General features: G+C 60.1%; 6 protein-coding genes across 6 annotated transcripts; 5 read left to right on the top strand and 1 right to left on the bottom strand.

Moving 5' to 3' along the window:
* Positions 1-2,389: 2,389 nt before the first annotated feature.
* Positions 2,390-3,478, top strand: HRG_07043 (uncharacterized protein; the record flags this gene model as incomplete). The annotated part of the gene is made up of 2 exons (XM_044865514.1): positions 2,390-3,030; positions 3,097-3,478. 2 exons carry the CDS (start codon positions 2,390-2,392, stop codon positions 3,476-3,478), a joined length of 1,023 nt encoding a protein of 340 aa, XP_044719476.1.
* Positions 3,479-6,617: 3,139 nt separating this feature from the next.
* Positions 6,618-8,681, top strand: HRG_07042 (UDP-glucose/GDP-mannose dehydrogenase family, NAD binding domain-containing protein; the record flags this gene model as incomplete). Its single annotated transcript, XM_044865513.1, has 3 exons — positions 6,618-6,753; positions 6,884-7,362; positions 7,416-8,681. 3 exons carry the CDS (start codon positions 6,618-6,620, stop codon positions 8,679-8,681), a joined length of 1,881 nt encoding a protein of 626 aa, XP_044719475.1.
* Positions 8,682-9,695: 1,014 nt separating this feature from the next.
* HRG_07041 (uncharacterized protein) lies at positions 9,696-10,824 on the top strand (the record flags this gene model as incomplete). Its single annotated transcript, XM_044865512.1, has 3 exons — positions 9,696-10,058; positions 10,392-10,557; positions 10,616-10,824. The coding sequence occupies 3 exons, from the start codon at positions 9,696-9,698 to the stop codon at positions 10,822-10,824; spliced, it is 738 nt and encodes a 245-aa protein (XP_044719474.1).
* A 797-nt stretch (positions 10,825-11,621) lies between these two features.
* HRG_07040 (nucleoside-diphosphate-sugar epimerase) lies at positions 11,622-12,452 on the top strand (the record flags this gene model as incomplete). The annotated part of the gene is made up of 1 exon (XM_044865511.1): positions 11,622-12,452. The coding sequence occupies one exon, from the start codon at positions 11,622-11,624 to the stop codon at positions 12,450-12,452; it is 831 nt and encodes a 276-aa protein (XP_044719473.1).
* Positions 12,453-14,173: 1,721 nt separating this feature from the next.
* HRG_07039 (uncharacterized protein) lies at positions 14,174-18,877 on the top strand (the record flags this gene model as incomplete). Its single annotated transcript, XM_044865510.1, has 1 exon — positions 14,174-18,877. One exon carries the CDS (start codon positions 14,174-14,176, stop codon positions 18,875-18,877), a length of 4,704 nt encoding a protein of 1,567 aa, XP_044719472.1.
* A 702-nt stretch (positions 18,878-19,579) lies between these two features.
* Positions 19,580-22,055, bottom strand: HRG_07038 (DNA repair protein Rad26; the record flags this gene model as incomplete). Its single annotated transcript, XM_044865509.1, has 3 exons — positions 19,580-20,839; positions 20,904-21,602; positions 21,654-22,055. The coding sequence occupies 3 exons, from the start codon at positions 22,053-22,055 to the stop codon at positions 19,580-19,582; spliced, it is 2,361 nt and encodes a 786-aa protein (XP_044719471.1).
* Between the last annotated feature and the right edge of the window lie 401 nt (positions 22,056-22,456).

Below are 22,456 nucleotides of genomic sequence, written 5' to 3'. Positions count from 1 at the left end.
GCACCGCCGGGTCCGTGCTTGGTAATAATTCGCAACGCGGCACTCTCACGTCGACGACGGAGTCAACAACGGGGGTTGAATGCCTGCGCACATTTGCCCCGTCTTGCGCAACTGGGTTTGGAGAAATGGTTCTCAGTCGCCGACAAGCGCCTACATGTGTCAACCACGCTGGGCGGCCGATGGCAGGTGGACGCTAGACAATAACCCCGTGAGCGATTCATTGCTTGTTGCCGCCTTTCGAGCGGCAGTCGAAGAGCAACAGCCACATCGTGTGAAATGCGCGTATGTGCGTGGCTGGGCCATGGTATCGTAACGCATTAGCCGACTGTCTCTTTCCATGCCGGTTATGCCCGTCTCGCATGGTTTGTCGCGCTCTCCCGCGTGATCGTCGGCTGGTTCGGTCTGGGTCGCGGCAACGCATGACGACCAACTGTCTGACTTGATGACGAGGAGCTCCACGATGCAAGGGCCATCTCGTTGCAGCAGGGGGCCACTACTTGGCTCCTGCTACCTCCCACGTCGTTGACGCCTCTCCTGAAGGGGTCTCCGCATACGGAGTTCAGTTCTTGTCGGGTCCCAACACATCGAGACATGTCCAGTGCGTGGATGTCTTCGTAAGCAGTCGGTTGAACGATTGCAGAAACCAAGAGCCGCGTATCACCTTGCGACTTGCTTGGTCTTTTAGGGGTCGGGACTGTATCAGCAAGCCGAAGCCGAATATGTGGTCGTCGCCTTCCGCGCTCGGGCGCTCGTTCTGGGCTTCTAGCGACAGATGATGGGGGAATGCACGCCGGAGTGCCGAGAAAGTCGGCGCGGCTTGGCTTGATGGGTCGGTGGAGGTGGCCTGATGTCGGGTGCCGACGATGCGCAAAGTCGGTGCCGAAAATCACTCTTCACTCGGCCGACGAGAGAATGGGCTCTTGACCGGGTGTGTGCCTGAGCCTGAGACAGACCCGGAACCCACCGTGCTACAAATAACACCCCGGCCTGCTGCAGACCACCGTCGGCGATCCACACGTAGACTCTGGGCATTCAGGAAGGATTTCGTCCGTTTCCTCCGCTTACTTGGCACATTGAGCAGAGGTGCTGGGTTCGGAGAGGATGAGGAAACGCTTATACGTAACGGCGACATGGCAAGTGACAGACAGCAAGCAGGCCAGGGGAAAGACCTGGAATCATCAAGAGCATCCTGAGTCTTTGCTATCCTGCTGTGAGGGAGACCGAAACGGCTCGAATTACCACGGCTACGTGTTTACAAATGGTCCTCCTGGATGGCTACTTGGACTGGTTGTTACTATTACCTACGGACTAGTATAACAGCAAGCAAGCGGTAGAAGCCTCGGTAGAAGAGGCGCCGACCACTAGCACAACCACCAGGCCCCTAAGACGACAGGGCATCCGACGCTGTAGGTACCTGAAGGTAATTGATTCCTACTACCTAGTAGGTAAGTACCTCTCAGTACTACCTTACCTGTAGGTACTCAGCATAGTCAGTGACTGGTACTGTCCGTCGCGGAAACGTTGCAGCGCTGCTACTAGTCAGCACTCGAGACCTGGACCGCAGTGTAGAACTTGGTGCACCCTCGTCGTCTCACCAGGTCGCCGCAGCACCTTCCGGGCCCCACCAACAGGCCACCGCCAGATTTCTAAGGCGCCAACACCGTCACCCCCATGCACTCTCGGGCCGTCTTTGCGTGGGCCACCCGCGCCATCGCAGCCGCTGCCTCTACTTGGACAATACTCAACACCACCTGGCAGAGGGGCTCCACCCCTGGGCGATGAAGCGGGAGCTGTAACACTGCTCACTGACCGAGCGCTGCTGCCCGTGACAGGCGCCGCGCACGCCCGCCTCGTTTCGGCCCTCCCACCATCGTCTTCCATCCTTACAATACTCCCTATCTTCCCATTCTCGCGTGCCCCGTATTTTCCGTGGCGCCTCTCCTCTCCTTTCCCTTCCCTCTCCTTCCTTTCTCTTGCCCGTTTTCCCCTTTACACCACCATCCGTGCTGATCGTGAGAACCTCATCCTCCTCCTCCTCCGCGAGGTCCCAAGGCTCTGGCTTCCGCTGTCTTTTCCTATCTGTTTTGTTTCCGACTTAGGCTGTTGTTTATTGCTGCCTCTTTCTTCTTCTTCAACTCCCATCTTCACCGCCGGCCGGGAACCTTCATCTTCGATAATCCCCCATATCTCGTCAACCGCCTCGTGGCCATGTCCTAAGCGAGCCAGCACAACCATCAACCTTTGCTGCAGGACATCGCCACCACTTCACCAACTCATCGCATCGGTCGCTTTCGATTGGCACAGCGTGCCTCCGCGGCTGCCGTCGAGCCCGCTGGGTCGGGCTCCATCCGTCGACGGCCCTCGCTGCCCATCGTCTGCTTCTACCACGATGCGCCTTCACCTCACTTTGGCGGCTTGGTTTGTCGCCTTCGCCGCCGCCGCCGCCGAGTCAAGTCGTTCCTACGTCCAGTCGACCGACACCCTGTTAAGCGCTCGCGATGCTCTCATGCTCCCATACGTCTCGCTGGAAGAGCACTCCAACGAGCTGCTCCGGCGGCAGGGCACCCCACAGGCTAACGGCACCGGTTCCTCGTCGCTCACGCTCACCCCCGGTGACGGCACCAACTCGACCGACTGGGACAAGGACACAAACGCGGCCTGCATCAAGTCCCTCAGCTCGCTCCAGCGCAGCACCAACCCCTCGGGCAACTGCCTCTGCTACAACCTGCCCTCGCTCGACACCAACTCGGGCGTCTTCCGCTGCGAGATCCGCGTCTACGTCATATCGCCGCCCCGCGAGGGCTTCGTCAACGTCTCGCGCTCAAACATCAAAGTCAGCCTCCAGTACAACGGCGCCAGCGTCAGCCCTGTCTCGGCCGATGAGTTCAACTCGATGGGACCGGGCACCAACCAAATGGTGGCTACATCAAAGCTCTCTCAGCGTGCTGAGACGAGAGTGCCGCAGCTGCTGCAGACGTACATGTTCGTGGGCCAGATTGACAAAGCTCGAATGACGGAAAAACCGTCCATGTAAGTCGCCGTTCGGCACCCGTGCCCCTTGGTTTGCCGCCAAGCTAACCCTTGTCCGCTCCCTAGGGCCCAACTGGAGGCTTTGATCATGCCAACATTCACCCTGACGGCCCAAAACACAACTGGCGGCGCCGTCAGCACCAACCTCTCCCTCAACGAGGCCTCGTTTGTCAACGGCGTCTTCTCCAACCAAATCGTCAGGTCCGACTTTGCCTCGGCCCAGGCCGCCGTCGACGCCAAGGTGGCCGCCGTGCGCAACGGCACCGTGGCCTTTGTCCTCCCGGGCATCCAGATCATGGTCTTTCCCGTCGGCGCCATCATCACGGGCATCTGGCTGCTCCTCGGCCTCATGGCCTACGGCTTCGGCACCTACGAGCGCAGCGTCTACGCCGACGCCTACAAGCGGCGGCAGTCGGCGTCCACGGGATCTCTGGGGAAGACGTTTTAGAGGGTTTTTTTTGGTAAGGCTCAAGCCAGGGGGGAGATGGAACCGGGGACCGCTCTGTATATGCCCGTCACTTGGCAACAAGAGCGGCTGCCCAGACGTACAGCCTGCTCTGCTTTGCAGCCGTTTGCGTTCGCTGCGCGTTAACGCGGCCCATATATTTTAATATTCATGTATATCACGCCTACGCAGCCAGCCTGACGCTTGGAATTACAAGTTGGAGAACCCGGCGAGTTGATTTGTATGGGCAAGGCGTGGCAATTTCGACCACAAGTGCACTTGCTGTCGAACAAGCTCCTGATCGCGTCTTGATGGTACGATATTTACTCGGATTATCTTGGCTACGGTGTAATACTTGGGAGAGATGGAGCGAGTGCCGTCAATCGGCCCAGGCAATGAGTCTCGAAACTGGCATTCTATCACGTGGGTCCTATTTCGTCTGAAAGACAGTTCTCACGGTGTAATTACAAAATAACCCTTTTGGAGGAGGGTGCTCACTCTCTTTGGCCGTGAAGAAGGGTCGCTAGCCACATCTACTAACGCTCTCCAGCGTGGCTCTTGACATGTTGTCGATGACGCGCTTGGCGTCGAGCAGCAGAAAAGCAAACAAGACTTGGAAATGTTGGAAGGGGAAAGAAACTCCTAAGGGGGGATACATCGTACAGGCAGGGCAGGGCAGGGCAGGGAAGTGTAGGGATGGGGGGCAAGAGAAAGGGTGGTACGTGTTAATAGGTACGTCAATGCCGGCCCGTCATGATGAATGTACTGTACTGTACAGTAAAAAAAAGCTCAAGGGCCAAGGAATAGGCTCAAACCCGCCAAGGGGGGGGGGGGGCATTCCTTGTCCGATCGCCTCTCACAACGGCCTCAAAGGGGAGGAAGGGAGAAGTTGGGATGACGGGTGTTGCCTTTTTCTGGCCTGCGAGGGAGATGAGTATGGATGGCAACGTTGAAAAGGTCGAGATTCAGTTCTTGGACGCTGGGTGGGCTTCACTCTGACAAAAGACGGCGGTGATAGAAGAGATGGATTGATGAAGGACAGTACAAGTCAAGTCCGCGGCCTAAAAATAGCGCCCCTTTTCTTTTCTCTCGCGGTTTCGGACCGGCTAGCTGGCTTTCCCACACGGCCTTTTGCTGCTAGTTTCACGATGTGGAATTGCGACTCATCAAGCATGGGATCTCCAGACCCCCAGACATGTGGGTGTCTGGTCTCGTCGAGGGGTGAGGGGGAGAAGGAAAGGGGAGTGTGGACGAAGCTGCGACGAGACGTGCCGGAGCGGCAGGGATGGATTCCTTCGATTCCAGCTCCTTTTCCTTTCTGTTTCTTTTCTTCTTCTTGGCTCTGACAACGCCATGGGACGAGCGGCACATGACGATCGAGGGCTGTCACTCGGCCGGCAAGACGGTGGTCCCAGGTGGAGAATGGCTGGATAGGCGAGGTAGCGAGTGCGTGGCTCTGGAGAGGGCTCCTCACACGAGAGGGTATTGTTCGCTCCCCCGGGCGTCTGCAGACCAAGATTGATAGTGCCGCTGTTCTGGTTATTACTAACAATGATGGTTCAGCTCGTTCTGGATGGGTGTCGTGTAGTTCGGGTTGGTCTCGAGCATAAAGTAGGTACAAACAAAGACGACCAGGAAAGACATGTCGGGTCCACGGCATTTGGGGCCACGCAATGGGCACACGCGTACAGAGTACACCCAGAGTCACGAAGGTGACGAGGCCCACCAGCTGTTACCAAGCGCGTCAGCCTCGCCAGTCAGCTTCCAGCGGGAGCGAGCACGCTGAGGCGGCAGGAGCGGCAGAAGCGGCAAGAGTGGTTTTGCAGCGGTACAGGGTAGGCTCGGCGTACGTTGCTGTACAGGCTGCTGCCGGGATTTGCTTCGTCTCGGCATCGGCATTGGATCTATTTTTGCGGCTGCAATCAAACGCACTGCCCAATGGAAAGCTGCAGAAAATATATGTGTTTTCTGCCTGGCCTGCTGCTGCTATTTGCTGCTGCCATGTAAAGACGGGCTACAGAAACCCCAGCGGCAAGCTGAGAGAGCATCCCCCTGGAATCCCCGGGCCCAACCAGGGGACGGCGAGTGGGCTGACACGTACCCTTGGCGCGAGTCTACCCCCCGGACCCGCCACCCTTGCGCCAAGTCGCTGGTAGATGCACAGGCCCGATACCGAAGACCGCCAAGGCCGCTAGCATCACCAACCACGGGGCACCGGGGGATCAGCGCATGCAAAAAAGCGGGTGCGTCTACCGGCGTGTTAGTAGGCATTGCACTCGCGAAGAAAAGGAGCAGATTTCGCCGTTGACTTTTCAACCTCGGGCAGGGAAATAGATAACAGGTTGTGGCCTGTGGCCTCAACAAGTGCTCTCGCCGGTGGGTGCTCGGTAGGAAAGTACAGATAGGCAGCCAAGACGGCATGCTTTGTGCCCCCACTCCAGCTGGGTGCGGATACCCGGACGGACGTCCCATCTCGCGTCGTCGTCACACTCGCGCTTGTTCTAAGCACTTCCGTCTTGGCAGCCATTCACCGCCGCTGTCGAGGTTGGCGCTGCACGGCATGCCGAGGTTGGGCCATACATAACACGCGTACAGACGTGCGGCTGCATCGGAAGGGGAAATGAAGAGCAAATACTGCACAAACCTGTATACAGTACGACCGCACCATGTACTTACTGCATTGCAGCATAGTCGACCATCATCATCCATCACGTTGCTTGTTGCCCCTTTTCACCAGCCCTCCCCTTCCTTCCCCTTCCCCAACTCCACTGGCCCGATTGCTTTCTTTTTCTCCCCTGGTTCGTTCCTTTGCTCCTATGTAGGTACTCGGTGGAATTTTTTTTCTTCCTTTGACTCCTGTCGGATTGAGCCTCTCTTTCCATCTTCATCTTTATCAACTGCCTTCTCACCCTCGTTCGGGATACCGGTCCAGCAAATACCTAATCTCTGATTGCTACCCTACCACATCGGCTTTACCTTGCCTATCCACAATTGCTGCCACCGTATCTTGCCCCCATCAACCATCTATACCTACCTACTTGCCCTCCTCTCTGTGGCTGGCTGCTGCCGCGCTCGCTCGACTTGTTCCTTTGGGCGACGGTCTCTGTGCCGGCCGCCATCCCCACCGCGTCCATCCGCCGCAATGGCTTCCATTCCCGACGCCGTCGCCGACTCGGTCAAGAAGCTCGGCCTCAATGGCTCGCTAGAGCACACCAACGGCTCCTTCGACGGCGCCGTCAAGGTCCGGAGCATCTGCTGCGTCGGCGCTGGCTATGTCGGTATGTCTATCTTTATATGGAACCCAGACGCTGGTGGGGGGTTCACCACCCGCCCCGCCGCCCCCAATTCGACAGCTCGGTCCCAAGACAGTGGTTCGCGCGCGAGTCATTGACTGACAGCTCCCTGCAGGCGGCCCTACTGCCGCCGTCATTGCCTTCCAGAACCCTCACATCCGGGTGACGGTCGTGGACCGCGACGAGAGCCGCATCCGCCGCTGGAACTCGCGCCATCCCCCCATCTACGAGCCGGGCCTGCACGATATTGTCCGCGTGGCCCGTGACGGCGGCCGCGAGACGAGCTTCTCCAACGAGCCCCTGTCCTCCGACTCCGAGTCCTCGGCCCTCTCCGATGGCGACCCCGTCATGCCCCGCCGCGCCGGCAACCTCTTCTTCACCACCGACGTCGCCACCACCATCGCCGAGGCCGACATTGTCCTCGTGGCCGTCAACACCCCTACCAAGGAGCGCGGCGTCGGTGCCGGGAGCGCCACCGACATGACGGCCTTTGAGGCTGTCACCGCCGTCGTTGCCCAGTATGCCCGCGAGGGGGCCATCATTGTCGAGAAGAGCACCGTCCCCTGCCGGACCGCCCAGCTGGTCGCCGATACGGTGAGTCTACCCACCGTCGTCCTGAAACTGTTCCTGACCCCGTACCGCCCCAGCTGTCCATGCATCGCCCCGGTGTTCACTTCGAGATTCTGTCCAACCCCGAGTTCCTGGCTGCTGGAACTGCCGTCAACGACCTGCTCTACCCCGACCGCATCCTCATTGGCTCTGCGCCGACGCCCTCGGGCAAGCGGGCTGCCGAGGCTCTCGTCGGCGTCTATGCCTCGTGGGTCCCCCGTGAGCGCATCCTCACCACAAACGTCTGGTCCTCGGAGCTCGCCAAGCTCGTCGCCAACTCGATGCTCGCCCAGCGCATCTCGAGCATCAACTCCATCTCGGCCGTGTGCGAGCAGACGGGCGCCGACGTCGACGAGGTGGCGCGCGCCATTGGCGTTGACCCTCGCATCGGAAACAAGTTCCTCATGGCCGGCATCGGCTTTGGTGGCAGCTGCTTCAAAAAGGACGTCCTGAACCTCGTCTATCTGGCCGACACCATGGGCCTGCCCGAGGTGGGCGAGTACTGGCGGCAGGTGGTCAAGATGAACGACTATGCGCGCGACCGCTTTACAAACCGCGTCATCAAGTGTCTCAACAACACGCTCGTAGGCAAAAAGGTGACCATCCTCGGCTACGCCTTCAAAAAGGACACGTCGGACACGCGAGAGGCGCCGGCGCTTGAGATGATCAAGACGCTTCTGGAAGAGCGGCCCCGGGAGATTGCCGTCTTCGACCCCTGCTGCAATCCGCTGGTGGTCAAGGACGAGATCAAGATGATCCTCGGTCCGCTAGCGGCGGGCAACAACATCTCCGTCTACGGCAACGCATACGACGCCTGCCGCGACAGCACAGCCGTCGTCATCGCCACCGAGTTTGACGAGTTTCGAAACCAACCCGTCGCCAGGCGAACGCAGGCCCCAGCGACGGCCGGGGTGGCGGGTCGTAAGCCCAACCCCAAGTCGGACCCCCGGCCGTTCAAGTCGTCGAGGCTGGCCGAGAACGACTGGCTGGCGCTGCACAAGCACCTGGTGCAGCGAGCCGGGGAGACGTCGGACGACCCACTGGAGCGATTCAACCGAGAGCCCACATGCGCCGAGGATTGTCCCGACTGCATCCAGGAGAGGGAGAGCAAGAAGACGGGCTTTGCCACGGGCATGGGCAGCGCGGACGAGTACAAGCCCAAGGAGCGGCTGGACTGGGTGCGCATCGCCGACAGGATGGCCAAGCCGCGGTGGGTGTTTGACGGCCGAGGCGTCATTGACTCTCGCGAGATGGTCAAGCTGGGCGTCAGGGTCGAGAGCGTCGGACGCCAGCACCGATTCTAGCTACAAAGTACATGTGCCCCGCTAGCTGCATGTTGAGCCGGTAATTGTTCGGCAGAGGAAGGTCTGGATTTGGGAGGTGGACATAGCGTTGCAGGTTGTTTTCAAAAGTAGCAGGACAAGATCCTTTCTCCCACATCTTGTCGCCGTCCCAATTCCTCTGCGATACGATGGTCAAAAGGGCAGCAGCCAAGAGGGCCGGAGGAAGAAGAGCCGAGGACGAAAGACGCGACTCGAGGATCCAGTTTTCCGTCGCCTGTTGAACCCTCGTGGGCTGGAAGACGAGAAACGCATTGACGAGGAGCTACTACGAATAAGGCTACGCCTGACTCGGCGACGCGTGCGCGGCCAGTGTCTGGGGATGGGCTGCTGCCTCATCGTGCCTGGCATGCTTGTAGCCTGATGGCCAACTGCTGTCACCTTGGTGTGCGAACCAGGCTGGATGAATGCTAGCCGTCTCCGCATCACCGACAGACGCCGCAACGATGCGGAAATACCGGCTACAAGTCGACAAGTTGCGGGCGCGTGGCCGTCTTGCTCCCTCACCCGAACGCCTCGAGTCTTCCGGTTGGTTTCGTTTCAGATGGAGATCCACAGTCTCGGCTCCCATGGCAGAAGCCGGCGGCGAGCGCACCTTGTCCTTGGGAGCTCGCTGGTGAGGCCATTAGGGCGTTTGGGGCTGTCGAGATGGTGGTGCGGCACCGGCAATGCCTTGATGCGACTTTGGCAGAGAACGCCACCCCTTTCCCTCGTGCGTTTCAAGCTCGAGCTCATGTGCTCACCTGGAAATGCCGCCTGACGGCTCGGAGCGGAGCAAGGCTGCGAATGAGCATCACCATTTCCCTCAACTCCTCGTCAGGTCTCATCGCTCTGCTTGCCATTGCCCAGCCTGGCATGAAGGCATACACTCGTTGATCTCCAGACTGCTGCATCTTGTGCTTCCGAAGAGCGTGGAGGGAGGGCCAGTCACTCATCCCCAGGCAACTGAGAGAAAGAGGGGGCGCGTCGACAGCTGAGATGAGAACAATACACGCCGGCCTGGCCATCCTGTCGTCAGGCCTGGCGGCTGTGGCATTCGCCGAGGCCCTGCCGCCCGAAGACATTCCTGTCCAATGCGCGCGAATGTGCGGCCCCATGGTCGAGCTCACCTCTCAATGCACCCCGCGCCGGGCCACGCGGCGTTCGAACCTCGATGAGGACTCCGTGGCTGATGGAAAAGACGTCGAGCCTGGAGTGCCCGAGAGGCAGGATCGGAGACGAGGGGCTGTTGAGGGAGAATACGTCGATGCTGGTGGCGACCTCGAGAAGAGGAAGTTCCTGGTCATCGTGGCCGTTCCCAAAAAGCCTGGCCCTGGGCAGCCTACGACCATTACGACGACGGTAACAGAGCAGGCCGAAGAACCGTCGAGCGCGAGTCGTTCCAGCGTGGGCATCGTCTCACCCTCTACCTCAATGGCGATTGTTCCGCCTTCTTCTCCGTCTCCTCTGGCTCCGTCGCCGCCTGTGGCTGCTCCGCCTCTGGGGGCCATTGTTACTGCTGAGCCTGCTCGTGCCTCGTCATCATCCTCTTTACCACCTCCCACCTCGTCTCAAATTTCCCCTGCTTCCGAGCGTCTTTCTGCTGTTTCTCCTCTCGGTTCTTCGCCCTCCCCCGCCACGCCCGTCTCTCGGTCAACGTTGTCCTCATTACAAGCCTCCAACGGACCACGGCAGACGCCCCAGAGCCCTGCCGACGAGGGTGGCCAGAGGGGTGTCGCCGCGAACTCGATGCCGGTGGGCGCCGAGGAGAAGTGCGTGTGCTTGAACAAAAGTTTCAACGTGTCGGAGGTGGCGGCACTCTGCGCCAGCTGCATCATGCGGTCGGGCGATGACATGAACAGTAGGTGGCCGCGCTCCGTCTCCTACCCCAGGCCATGGGCAGTGCTAACAGGCTGCAGACCTAAATGTCATCATGTCGACCTGCAACTTCACGTCCCTCCAGTACGTGGACGGAAACGAGAACATTGTGGAGAACATTCGCGTTTCGGCGACGCGTCCCACGGTGGTAGGGAGCCAGAACGGCGTGGTAAGCCGGGCGCCGCAAACGGCGAGCCTGGGCGCTAGCTCAGCCTTGTACTTGGTGATGGCCGCCGCCATCCTCATCTGAGCCTATTGCGCTTGACCCACGCTAGTCTGTTGGGCGCGGGAATCGTCATGACCGTGATGAGTATGTTTAAGGAGGAGACATGGGGTATGGCTGGAAGGGATATCCTCCCGGTGTACCGGTACCGGGTAGGAGATGATGGCCATGTCGAGCAGGAAAGCGTATAGACATTGGCGAAGCCCCTCTGTCACGCTTGCGCTGGTTTCGTTTTCCCCACCGGGAACCTGTAACAGTCGAGATTGCGCTGTTGGTCAAAGAGGATGCCCAAGGCGCAGCGGCGCTATCGTTCCATTCTAGCGTTGAATGGCGATGCGGCCCGCCGACTAATCAAACAAAAGAAAGCCTACAAGGTATCGACCTGAACCACAGTGTAGGAAGTCTCACTAGCTGTGCTGTCAGACTTGTGTGTACGTGGCAGCTTGCGTTGCTCTCGATGTCGGACCGCCGCGGAGCTCGTCGGGGCGGGTCCTGCGAAGCGGACATGCAGCGGGGCCGGCATTAGACTTAATTCCGCCCATTAGGTTGACGCCGTAGCCCATTATCACTCGGCATGGGGAGTACAAATAACGACTGACTGCCTGCGGACGGCATCTTGTTGGTACCTCTCTTTTCTCTCCCATCCGTTTGTTTAGGCTAGCTTTGCGCCCTTTTCTTAAACCGGCTGGAAAGCAACACATCCAACGACAGAGAGCCATCCTCATCGATTGCTCGCTGCGTACGGCGAGGCCATTTGTCGATTGAGAGCCACTGACAAGTGAAGAGAAACAAGTCAGAGAGACGGCCAACAAGCACACCGCGCCATGCACCTTATCCTGACAGGCGCCACCGGCCTGGTCGGGTCGGCGGTCCTGGACGCCATGCTGGCAGCCAAGGAGGTGACCAAAATCTCCATCCTCAGCCGGCGGCCGGTGCGCATGGCCGAGGACCGGGCGACCACCGACGGGGGCGGCGCGGACCGCGTGCGCGTCATTGTGCACAGCGACTTTACCTCGTACGACGCCGCCGTGCTGGACAAGCTCAAGGGCGCCGTCGGGTGTGTCTGGGCGCTGGGCGTGAGCCAGAACAAGGTCACGGCGGACGAGTACGTGCGCATCACTAAGGATTATCCGCTGGCGGCGGCAAAGGCTTTTGCTACGCTGCCGACGGCGTCTTCATCGGCGGCGCCGTTTCGCTTCGTCTACGTCTCGGGCGAAGGCGCGACACAAACGCCCGGCCGCTTCTCCGCCATCTTTGCGCGCGTAAAGGGCGAGACGGAGAAGGCCTTGGCCGAGCTGTCAGCGACGACGGGAGAAAAGCCGGGAAGCCAGCCGCAGCCGCAGCCGCTATTACGCGCTGACTCGGTGCGGCCGGCCTTTGTCGACGCCGCGAACCACGCCGCCATCAAGCCCTACATCCCGAACCCGGGGCTGCTGTATAACGCGACGGTGCTGACGCTGGGGCCTGTGTTTCGCTCGGCTTACCGGCGCATGCACTCGCCGACCGAGGTGCTGGGCGGGTTTCTGACACAGCTTGCCGCAGGGGGGATTGACGATGCCAAGGTCGAGGGGCCGGGGGCTTTTCGGCTGGGCTCTTCGTCGTCAGGCTCGTGGGTGGTGGAGAATGTCGGGTTTAGAAGGATCATGGGCTTGTGAGGGAGGGAGGGAAAGTAGCAGCGTCGACTTGATGTTGTGCTGAGTGTGCAGGGAAAAGGAGACGGGGAAGCGTGTGACGACTGAAATCGAGGTTGTATGAGCGAGGCGTAATCATGGATAGCGGGATACGGGCAGTGTTTACATGATAGTTCTAGAACACAACCAAGAATGCCTGAGATAAAATTGTGCGCCGGGAGAATATTGAAGCAGCAAGGTACGGGCCATTCTTCTACATGCATGTTGTCTCATGTTCTGATGCGATATTGTCGACGGGCACTCGGGGTTGGCCCCCGTACAATCTCTTTCCTCTATGACTCCTCATTCAGTGAATAGGTGAGCCAAACGAACGTGTTGTTCCCTACTGATTCGTTTCCCCTGGGGTACTCTCTCGTCATAGAGACACGACAGATGTGGGCGAGGCGGATGAATCCGGCCATTCCGCGGGCGACGATGACGGTTTCTACTCTCTGCTGTGAACCTTATGACCGGGCTTGCGCATGGGCATTGGACATGACTCCGCCCAATGTGGAAAACCCCATGATGAGAAGCTGTGCGCAAAGTTTGCGGTGCTTGAATATCAAAGGGGGGAGGAGCTTCAGATCAGATAATCAGGCCCCAACGCGATCAATACCAATACAACAACACATGCCTGGCCAACCAACCAAGCAGCACGGACTCCGGTCTGCTCAGAAAGATCTAATAAGACGCAATCTACCCGGCCGGCCAACAAGCTTCAACGCAGACAAACCACAGCGTTGCCAGGCGCCCTTGGTCTGCCGCGGCAACGCTCCAATGAAGCAACGCGGCGGCGGCACGACGCAGTGGCTGCACGTTGGTCCCGGTTCGGATCGCAGCCGGGCGGCCCCGTAACGGGGCATCTACCGTCGGCATCGCTCGCTCCCTTGGACATGGCGGCCTGTAACTTGCTGGACCAAGACGCGTACATGTAATCCGAAAGAGGCCGGTTTCCTGGCACGGGCCACGGAGCGGCACAAAGAAACAATGGCTCGCCGGCACCGTCGACAGCGTTGACGCATCCGCACGCCGGCAAAGAATTCTCCTTGATGAATCTGTTGGTGGCAGGTGGCGTCACACATCCTTTGGCCGCCTTGATTGCCCGGACGAAGACAAGGAGACAGCGCGGCTGTCTGCTCCAAGCCCCTTTCTCGGCATCTGCAAACGACGACACTGGAACGCGCCCCCGACTCTGTTTGTTGGCCTCGCAATTATCTCACCTCGACTTTCGCCCTCGCTCTATGGATCCCAACAGGCCAGAAAACATGAGGGACGGCATCCTTCCAATCCCGAGAGCCTCCATCTCGGCATGTATCGACGCCACCGTCTCCGGGCTCCTCCATGCATTGAAGCCGCTTTCGATAGCTGGCCCGAGGTCGAGGAGAGCTATGAGGATGCGAGATTAGTCGGTGTCCGCTTCGAGATGTCGGTATTCAAGCCCCTTCTCCTTCTGTATAGGGGGCAACCTTTATGTCCATTCCTCCAACCGATTGTTGTTTGCTTTCACGGCAAAGGCTGCGTCCGGCAGACCAAATCCCTTCACATCGTCAAACGACGAGATCCATCTATATAAACAGCGGCATCCAACGTCTCCATCCAGCCAGCTTCTCTCCTCAGCAACCGACACTCGTTTCGTCCTCCTCCACTCGTTGCAACCCCCTTCATCGACACCGGCAATCAAGTTCGCCCGCCCCCAACCCGGCACCATGGCAGCCCCTCGCTCTCGCGGCCGCCGCGGCGCCAAGTCGGCCAAGGCCCGGGCAGCAGCCTTGGCGGCGCTCATGGCCCCGACGGCCTTTGCCAACGAGGACGACCCCGTCACCGTCGAGGTCGTCGTCACCACGTACCTCGAGTTCGGGGCCTGCGCCAATCTCTGCTCCCCGGCCTTTCCCACGCTCGAGGCTGCCCATGCTCCGCCCGCGCCCCCCGACGTGACGCTCACCTTGCCGGCCAGGATCCCGGACGCCGCCGTCTCGACAAAGGCGGCCAGCTGCCCCGTCTGCCCCGGAACCGTCTTCTCCTTCCAGCCGACCGACGTGCCATACTACACGCTCACGTCGAGCGGCGACTATGCTTCGCCCACCGTGTCGATCGTCCAGCCGACCTGTGCCACCTGTCACGGGACAGTCATCATCTGCGAGCCCACCAAGGCGGCTGCTGGGAGGTTTGGGGTTCTCCCCGGCGGAGGTGCTCCCAAGGGCGGTTCTCCCGGTGATGGTGCCCCCGGCGGCGGTGCCCCCGGCGGTCCCGCGGTCCCCAAGTTCCTGCCGGGAGCCAAGGACAGCGACCCCCGCGTCACTCTGGCCCCCATCAACCCAGGCGATCGGGCGACGGTTGTCGTCGGAAACCACGGCTTGCTGGGCGCGATTCCCACGTTGACTCTGCCCAATGCCCGCCCTGAGGATCCCACGGTCACTTTGCATCCGACCGGCGCAGATCAGCCGGCCATCGCTGTCATTGGCAACCTGAAGGGCCTCGTCAAGCCTACGATCACCCTCCCAGGCGCTAGGCCCGATGCTCCCTTGACGACATTTCCTCCGACTGGCCCTGGCTTGCCGGCGTTGGTAGTTAAAGGAGACCTCAACAAGTTAAAGCAGGGCGTCATTCCCACGGTGACTCTGCCCAACGCGCACCCCGGGGATCCCACTTTTACTTTGCACCCGACCGGCAAAGGTCAGCCGCCCATCGCCGTTGTTGGCAACCCGAAGGACCCCGTTAGCCCTACCATCACTCTTCCAGGTGCTGCGCCTGACGCGCCCCTGATTACCTTCCCCCCAACTGCCCCTGGGTCGCCGCCGGTGGTGGTCAAGGGAGATCTTGACAAGTTGAACAAGCCGCCGTACGGGTCCGGAGGCGATGGTAACAAGAACGGTGGAAAGCCGGGGGCCAACACCAATATTCCCACGCTGACGCTGCCTAATGCCGGTCCTTCGGATCCAATTGTCACTTTACAGCCGACTGGAAAGGGCCAGGGCCCTATTGCTGTTATTGGCAAGACGGATGGGATCGCCACGCCTACCATCACCCTCCCAGGTGCTGGGCCTAACGCGCCCCTGACCACGTTGCCCCCGACTACCCCTGGGTCGCCGCCGGTGGTGGTCAAAGGAGATCTCGACAAGTTAAACAAGCCGCCATATGGGTCTGGAGGCGATGGTAACGAGAACGGTAGAAAGCCGGGGGCCAACACTAATATTCCCACGCTGACGCTGCCTAACGCCGGTCCTTCGGATCCAATTGTCACTTTACAGCCGACTGGAAAGGGCCAAGGCCCTATTGCTGTTATTGGCAAGACGGATGAGATCGCCACGCCTACCATCACCCTCCCAGGTGCTGGGCCTAACGCGCCCCTGACCACGTTCCCCCCGACTGTTCCCGGCTCATCGTCGGTGGTGGTCAAGGGAGATCTGAAGAAGCCGCCATACGGCTCCGGGGGTGACGGTGGTAAAAACGCCGAAAATCCTGGGCTCAATACCAACATTCCCACTCTGACGCTGCCCAACGCCCGTCCCTCGGACCCGATAGTCACTCTAAAGCCTACCGGCAAGGGCCAGGGTCCTGTCGCTGTTATTGGCAAGACAGACGGGGTCGCCACGCCTACTATTACCCTTCCAGGTGCCGGGCCAAACGCGCCCCTTACCACGTTTCCCCCGGCTGTCCCTGGCTCGCCCCCGGTCGTGGTAAAGGGAGACTTGAACAAGCTCCCATATGGTTCCGGACCGGACAATGGGAAAGATGCTGGAAAGACCGGGGTCAATACCGACATCCCCACTCTGACGCTGCCCAACGCTCGCCCTTCAGACCCGATAGTCACTCTGACGCCCACTGGTAAGGGTCAGTCGCCTTTCGCTGTCAAAGGAAACCCGAAGGGTCTCGTCAACCCTACCATCACGCTCCCAGGTGCCGGGCCCAACGCACCCGTAATCACACTCCCACCGACTTCCCCTGGCTCGCCCCAGCTCGTCATTAAGGGAGATCCCAAGAAGCTGAACGAGCTTCCCGATGGCCCCCTCGTCGGCGTCGACACCAACGGCGACGGCATTCCGGATGTTGTCCTCGGCCCGCACGGCACTGTGGACATCAACGGAGACGGCAAGCCCGACTTCACCATCCTGCCCGGCGGTGGCGTCGATACCGACGGAGACGGAAAGCCAGATACTAAGCTAGATAAGAACGGGGGCTTCAACAGGAATGGCGGTGACAAGCCCGACACGACGCTCGTTGTCGGGCCCGACGCGGTGGACACCGACAAAGATGAGCTCCCAGACGTCAACTCCGGCGAATACCCCAAGGTTGGCGGCAAAGGGGACAAGATCCCAGACAAGAGCGGCGGCAAAGGCGACAAGGTCCCGGATAAGAGCAATGGAAAAGGGGACAGGGTTCCAGATAAGAACGTCGGGCCCGGTGCCCCGGTGGACACCGACCTAGACGGACGCCCGGATACCAAGGTTCAACCCAACGGGGACATTGACACCAACGGAGATGGCAAGCCTGACGTCAAGGTCCTGCCCGACGGAGGAGTCGACACCAACGGAGACGGCAAGCCGGATACCAAAGTCGGCCCGGGCGGCGCCGTTGACACTGACGGCGACGGAAAGCCCGATCTTGTCATCAACCCAAGCAATGTCCCCAACGTCGACAGTCCGAGCTCGAGTCCCAGCCCTGTTAGCCCGAAGCCCGTCCCAGACGCTGAATCCAGCGGATCCCCCAAGGTCGACGGCAAAGGGAACAAGATCCCCAATAAGAGCTCTGGACCCGGTGCCCCCGTAGACACGGACCTAGACGGACGGCCGGATACCAAGGTCCAGCCTAATGGGGATATTGACACCAACGGAGATGGCAAGCCCGACGTCAAGGTTCTTCCCGACGGAGGAGTCGACACCAACGGAGACGGCAAGCCGGACACCAAGGTCGGCCCGGGCGGCGTTGTTGATACCAATGGCGATGGAAAGCCGGACCTTGTGATCAACCCAAGTATCCCCAACCCCGACGACAAAGCGGACAAGAACCCAGATAAGAACGTCGGACCCGGTGCTCCTGTGGACACTAATCGAGACGGGCGGCCGGATACCAAGGTCCAGCCTAACGGGGACATTGACACCAACGGAGATGGCAAGCCCGACGTCAAGGTTCTTCCCGACGGCGGGGTCGACACCAACGGAGACGGCAAGCCGGACACCAAGGTCGGCCCGGGCGGCGTTGTTGATACCAACGGCGACGGAAAGCCGGACGTTGTCATCAACCCAAGCTATGTCCCCGTTAGCGACACTTCGAAGCCGACCCCAAGCCCCGTCGGCCCGGAGCCCGTCCCCAACGCCGGCAGCCCAAGCCAGAACCCCAGCCCTGTCAGCCCGGAGCCCGTCCCCAACGCCGGTAGTCCCAGTCCGTACCCCAGCCCCGTCGACACGAAGTCCAACCCCCCCCCGATCGTCCTCCCAGTTCCGGTTCCGGTCAACCCCCAGCCCGATGCCAATAACGAAAAGCCCGCCCCGGTCAGCAAGGGTAGCTTCAACGGAACCAAGCCCAGCCTCACGCCAGGCGGCAAAGGTCCCGTGCCCACCAAGCTGCCCCCCGGCACCCCGAACCAGGATGGCATCCTCCCGGCTGATGACCCGAGCCGATGCAACGGCGTACTCGGATCGCTGGGCTGCATCGTCGCCGGTGGTGTCGATACGGTCGAGGGCACCGCCAAGGGGGTTGGCGAGGCGCTCGGCAACCTCTTGGGGATGAATGGGAAGAAACCCCAGACTCCCAGCGCTGTGGCCCCTCCGCCATCGCCCGACAGAGGCAACCCTCCGAGCAACCCGAACGCGGAAACCTCCCTGAGCAACCCCAACGAGGGAACTCCCCCGAATGAGAACGCCAACAAGGGAGCCCCTCCGAGCACCCCGAACAACGAAACCCCGGCCCAGACCCCGGACAAGGTGGGACAGCCCAAGCAGCCCGCCGAAGTGCCTCCTCCTTCATCACCCGACTCAGGTAACCCCCCAAGCAACCCGGACGCGGGAACCCCCCCGAGCGTCCCCAATAAAGAAACCCCGGCCCCGACCCCAGACAAGGCGGAACCGCCCAAGCAGCCCAGCGATGTGCCCGCTCCGTCACCGTCCGATAAGGGCAGCCCCTCGAGCAACCAGGACGAGGGAACTCCCCCGAGCCCTCCCAAGAAGGAAAACCCATCCAAGAACCCGAGCAGCGGACAGTCGCCCAAACAGCCTAGCAAAGTACCCTCTCCGCCGACGGCCACCAAGAAGAACAGCCAGCCAACGCCAACTGGCAAGGGCCGGTGCAACGGCCTCCTGGGATCCATCGGCTGCATTGTCGCCGGTGGCGTCGAAACGGTCGATGGCGCCGTTGACGAGGTCGGCTCGGCGCTGGGCGGCCTCCTGGGGCGTGCGGAGGTGGTTGCCCAGTAATCACCTACAGTGCGCCTCAGCGTCTTCCACTCTCTTCTTCCCCTTTCTACTTCTTCGTTTCTTCCACTCACTTAATTTTATTAATTTTCTTTGTTCCAAGGCGGTATCATGGTAAGTGAGTAGTAAAACGCATTGGAAAATCAAAACTCAGTATTAATAATGAGCGGTGACCGGGGTAATTCGGTGGTAATCGAGTTGAGCACGGAACTTGGGATGGATTCTTACTAGACATTATAATCTTACTATTCGCTCTTTTCAATGAACTGATCGGCTTCTTGCGAGCTCATTGGAGACATGTCGTTTTATCCAAGCATACCGCGCCTGCGATTGAAAGGAGGAATGCGTTTTTATGCTGGTTTGTGAGTGCCGAGAAACGAAGTGGGCGTGGGCCAGCAATCCTTGGGCCTCGTCCCTTGCCGTGGGAAGCGTAAATAAGCCTCGATTTTTCTCCGACTTGTGCCATGCCCTCTTGAAATCGTAGAAGGTAATGTTTAAGCTGTAACTTTTTCTCCAGAGCTCTTTGTGGTGAGACCTCGAAATAAAACTCATTTCAGATGATCCAACAGTCGGACGCCTTGTCCAGTGCCCGAGGATGCCTGCCTCATCTATGCGAATCAGACAGGTGACAGATGTATTGTCAACGCCCCAGACGCTGTGCCTCGAATCTTCATGTCAACGCCCCAGACGCCGTGCCTCGAATCTTCATGTCAACGCCCCAAAAGCCTCGCCAACGGCCTCTCCGTCGTCGGGCGTAACGTTCAATTCCAAGAGCTCGTGGGCAGCCTCGGCCACCTCTGCTTCGATGCCCGCCTCTATGATCAGATCTTCCTCCGCAAATGTCAGTCTCCCGAGTGCGAGGAGATAGCGTTGACTCCCACCGTGGGCCACAGACAGCTTTTGGCTGATATCGGCCACGTTGGACGTGCTCGGGTCGGTGACTAGCCTGTGGATGAGCAGGACGCTCTGGGAGATGATGCAGTACAGATCGGCGGATGCCGTGGACTCTGGCAATTTCAAGGAGCAGTTGAGGGAGTCGGGAAGAGGAGGCAGTAGATGGAGGGCAACAGGTTGGTCGTACAAATCATCAATGGACGCACTCAAACAAGTGACGAGACGCGGAAGGGCGCCGTTGTGAGAGGCGAGTTGCAAAGCACCGAATGGATAGAGCGCAAATGCAACCAGCGTCCGCAGGGCCGTAAGACGTAGCCGTCTTCTCTGTTCCGCCGCCATTGAGGGCCGGGGCTGCTCCGTCAGCTTGGCCGATACCCGCTCGATCACGGCTCGCGCAATGATGACAGGGTCCGCCTCGTCGGTGACGGGCCCAATCGACCCAGGCAGCGACGACGAGGCCAGGAGATCGAGCATGCCGATGATGTCGCTCAACTTTTGCTTGGGCGTCAGGAGGAGGAGCACCACGTCCAGAGACATGAGCCTCCAGAACCCAACGGCGGTGTACTCGAAGCCATTTTCGGTCTCGCTCGGCGTCGTGGCGCAGGCCAAGGCTGACATGTAGAGCAGAGAGAGGATCCGCGTCGTGTCGATGTGCTCTTCTAGAAAGCCCAACTCGTTGTCGCCCGGCAGGGTGCCTTCGAGAAGCCGCCGCCGTGCCTCGGCCAGGACCAGCATGGTCGCCTGAGCGATGGGGGCGAGGTTCGCGACGATAAGCGGCGCCACCGAGATTGTGTGAAGATCAAAGGTAAACGAGATGAGAGCAACGAGATACTTGACCGGCTCCCAAAACTGCTCTTCTACGCATCGCGCCCATAACGAGATGATGTGTTCGGCAAAGTCGACAAGGAGCTGCATCGGCCGACGAGGATCGCCCATGAGCGGCAGTTTCTCGAAGATCATGGAAGCAAGAGAGGTCGCAGTCGGGTCAGACGGGAATGCAACCCGCGACAAGGTGTCAAACGTGGGCGGCTGCTGTTGAAAAGCACCGTGGTCCAGCGCCAACTGGAGAAACTAGCAGAAGCACTCGTCAGACACGGGAACGCAGTAGCCATGGCCTGCACGTTGATTTTCTCACCTCAAAGGGAGCCGCAGGGGTTGCTTCCAGCATCAGAGGCTGTGCGGCAGAGGCAGCGACTGGCCTGTCCTCCGCCATGACTACATCTTCGGTGTGTGTCTCCAACGCGGCCACGGGACTGTCGACTATCGGGCGCTTCCTCTTTCCCTTACTCGGTGTCCTCTCTCCGACGTTTGCGGCGACCGAGCCGGAGCCCCTGGTGCGCGCCTGGGTTTTGCTGGGGCTCTCGGCCATGTCCATCTCGTCGAAGCCATCGGCGAACCCCCACGTTTTAGATGCCTTCTTGGGTGTCGTCATGCCTGATGCCGGCCCATTGGCAGTCTCTTTTCTCCGGGCTCGGTCACTGACCTCCCTCATGTCCCGTTGCAGGAACTGGAGCTCGGTGTTGGCGCTCCTCTCGGCGGCAATGGCGGCTTCGACGATACGCTCCTGCTTGGCCACCTGCTCGGCATTGAGCTTTTTGAGGCGTGTGGTCTGGGCCTCGTACTCTTGCTGGGCCTTTGCCGAGTTGGCGCGGATGATGGACGCCTCGCCGCGGGCGGCGTTGAGCTCGGCTTCGAGGGCGCGCAAGCGCTGCTGCAGGGCCTGCACAACATCGCCCGCTTGCGACTGCTGCGATGGTGCGAAGCGATTCTGGGCAAGTATCGGTCGGGCGAGTTGGCTTGGCTGAGGGGCGTTGACGCGGCCGAGGCCCTGGGGCTGGAAGCGTTGGGAGCCGGGGAAGGTCTGGTTGGGAGGAGCAACAGTCACCCGGGCCGGCATGGCGGCGCCTGGGCGGTTGGCGGGATCGACAGTCGGGTTCCATCTCGGGTTGGGGACCTGAGGAAGAGGTCGGCGCGGGAGTTGGGCTTCTGCCAGACGCCGCTGCTGCTCTCGCTGCCGCTCTCGCTGTTGCAAGGTGTTGTCGACGACAGGGCGGCCAATGGGGAGGCCAGCGTCGTTGATGACTTCGGAGTTGTCCAGGTCATCGTCTTCTTCCTCCCAGCCGTAGTCAGAGATGCGCGTATGCGGCTCCTGAGACGGAGGCTTCCGCGGACTGAGTCTTGGGGCGGCTTGAGCCTGGGTGAGCTGGATGGCATTGCGTTCGAGCTCTTGGAGCGCATGGTCAGTCAGGTCGTCGAAGCCATCGTCGGAGAATTCGTCGAGGTCCATTGCTCCCGTCTGTCAATGCAGCGACGGCATCGGGAGGCGTTGCCGGTGACTGTTCCATGGGAGTCTCTCAGTGTGCTGCTGGTCGACCATGGAGAAGCTGGCCATAATGATGATTTACGTTTGGCGACGCGTCGCGAAGACGCTCGGAGCTGAGGGCAGTGTGGATTGTGGCTACGCTGGCTGTGGCTGATCTAGCGCTTGTGGCTGAGTAAGTCTCATGCTGCTTCGAGTTCGAGTCTCGAGCATGCAACACCATTGAGGGTCTAAAGACTCTGACCAAGAGTAAATATACATATCTAGACCCCCGAAGATCACATACTCTCTGGCTATTTCTCACGCTGAATGCTTTCCACTTCCAGTCTTGTGAGCCTTGTCTGTAAGGAACGTTCCTTAGCCGGGCA

Source organism: Hirsutella rhossiliensis, assembly GCF_020360975.1.
Source record: "Hirsutella rhossiliensis strain HR02 chromosome Unknown scaffold00007, whole genome shotgun sequence".
NCBI lineage: Eukaryota > Fungi > Ascomycota > Sordariomycetes > Hypocreales > Ophiocordycipitaceae > Hirsutella > Hirsutella rhossiliensis.
The sequence above is the reverse complement of the archived record's forward strand: the minus strand, read 5'-3'. Positions and strand labels throughout refer to the sequence as shown.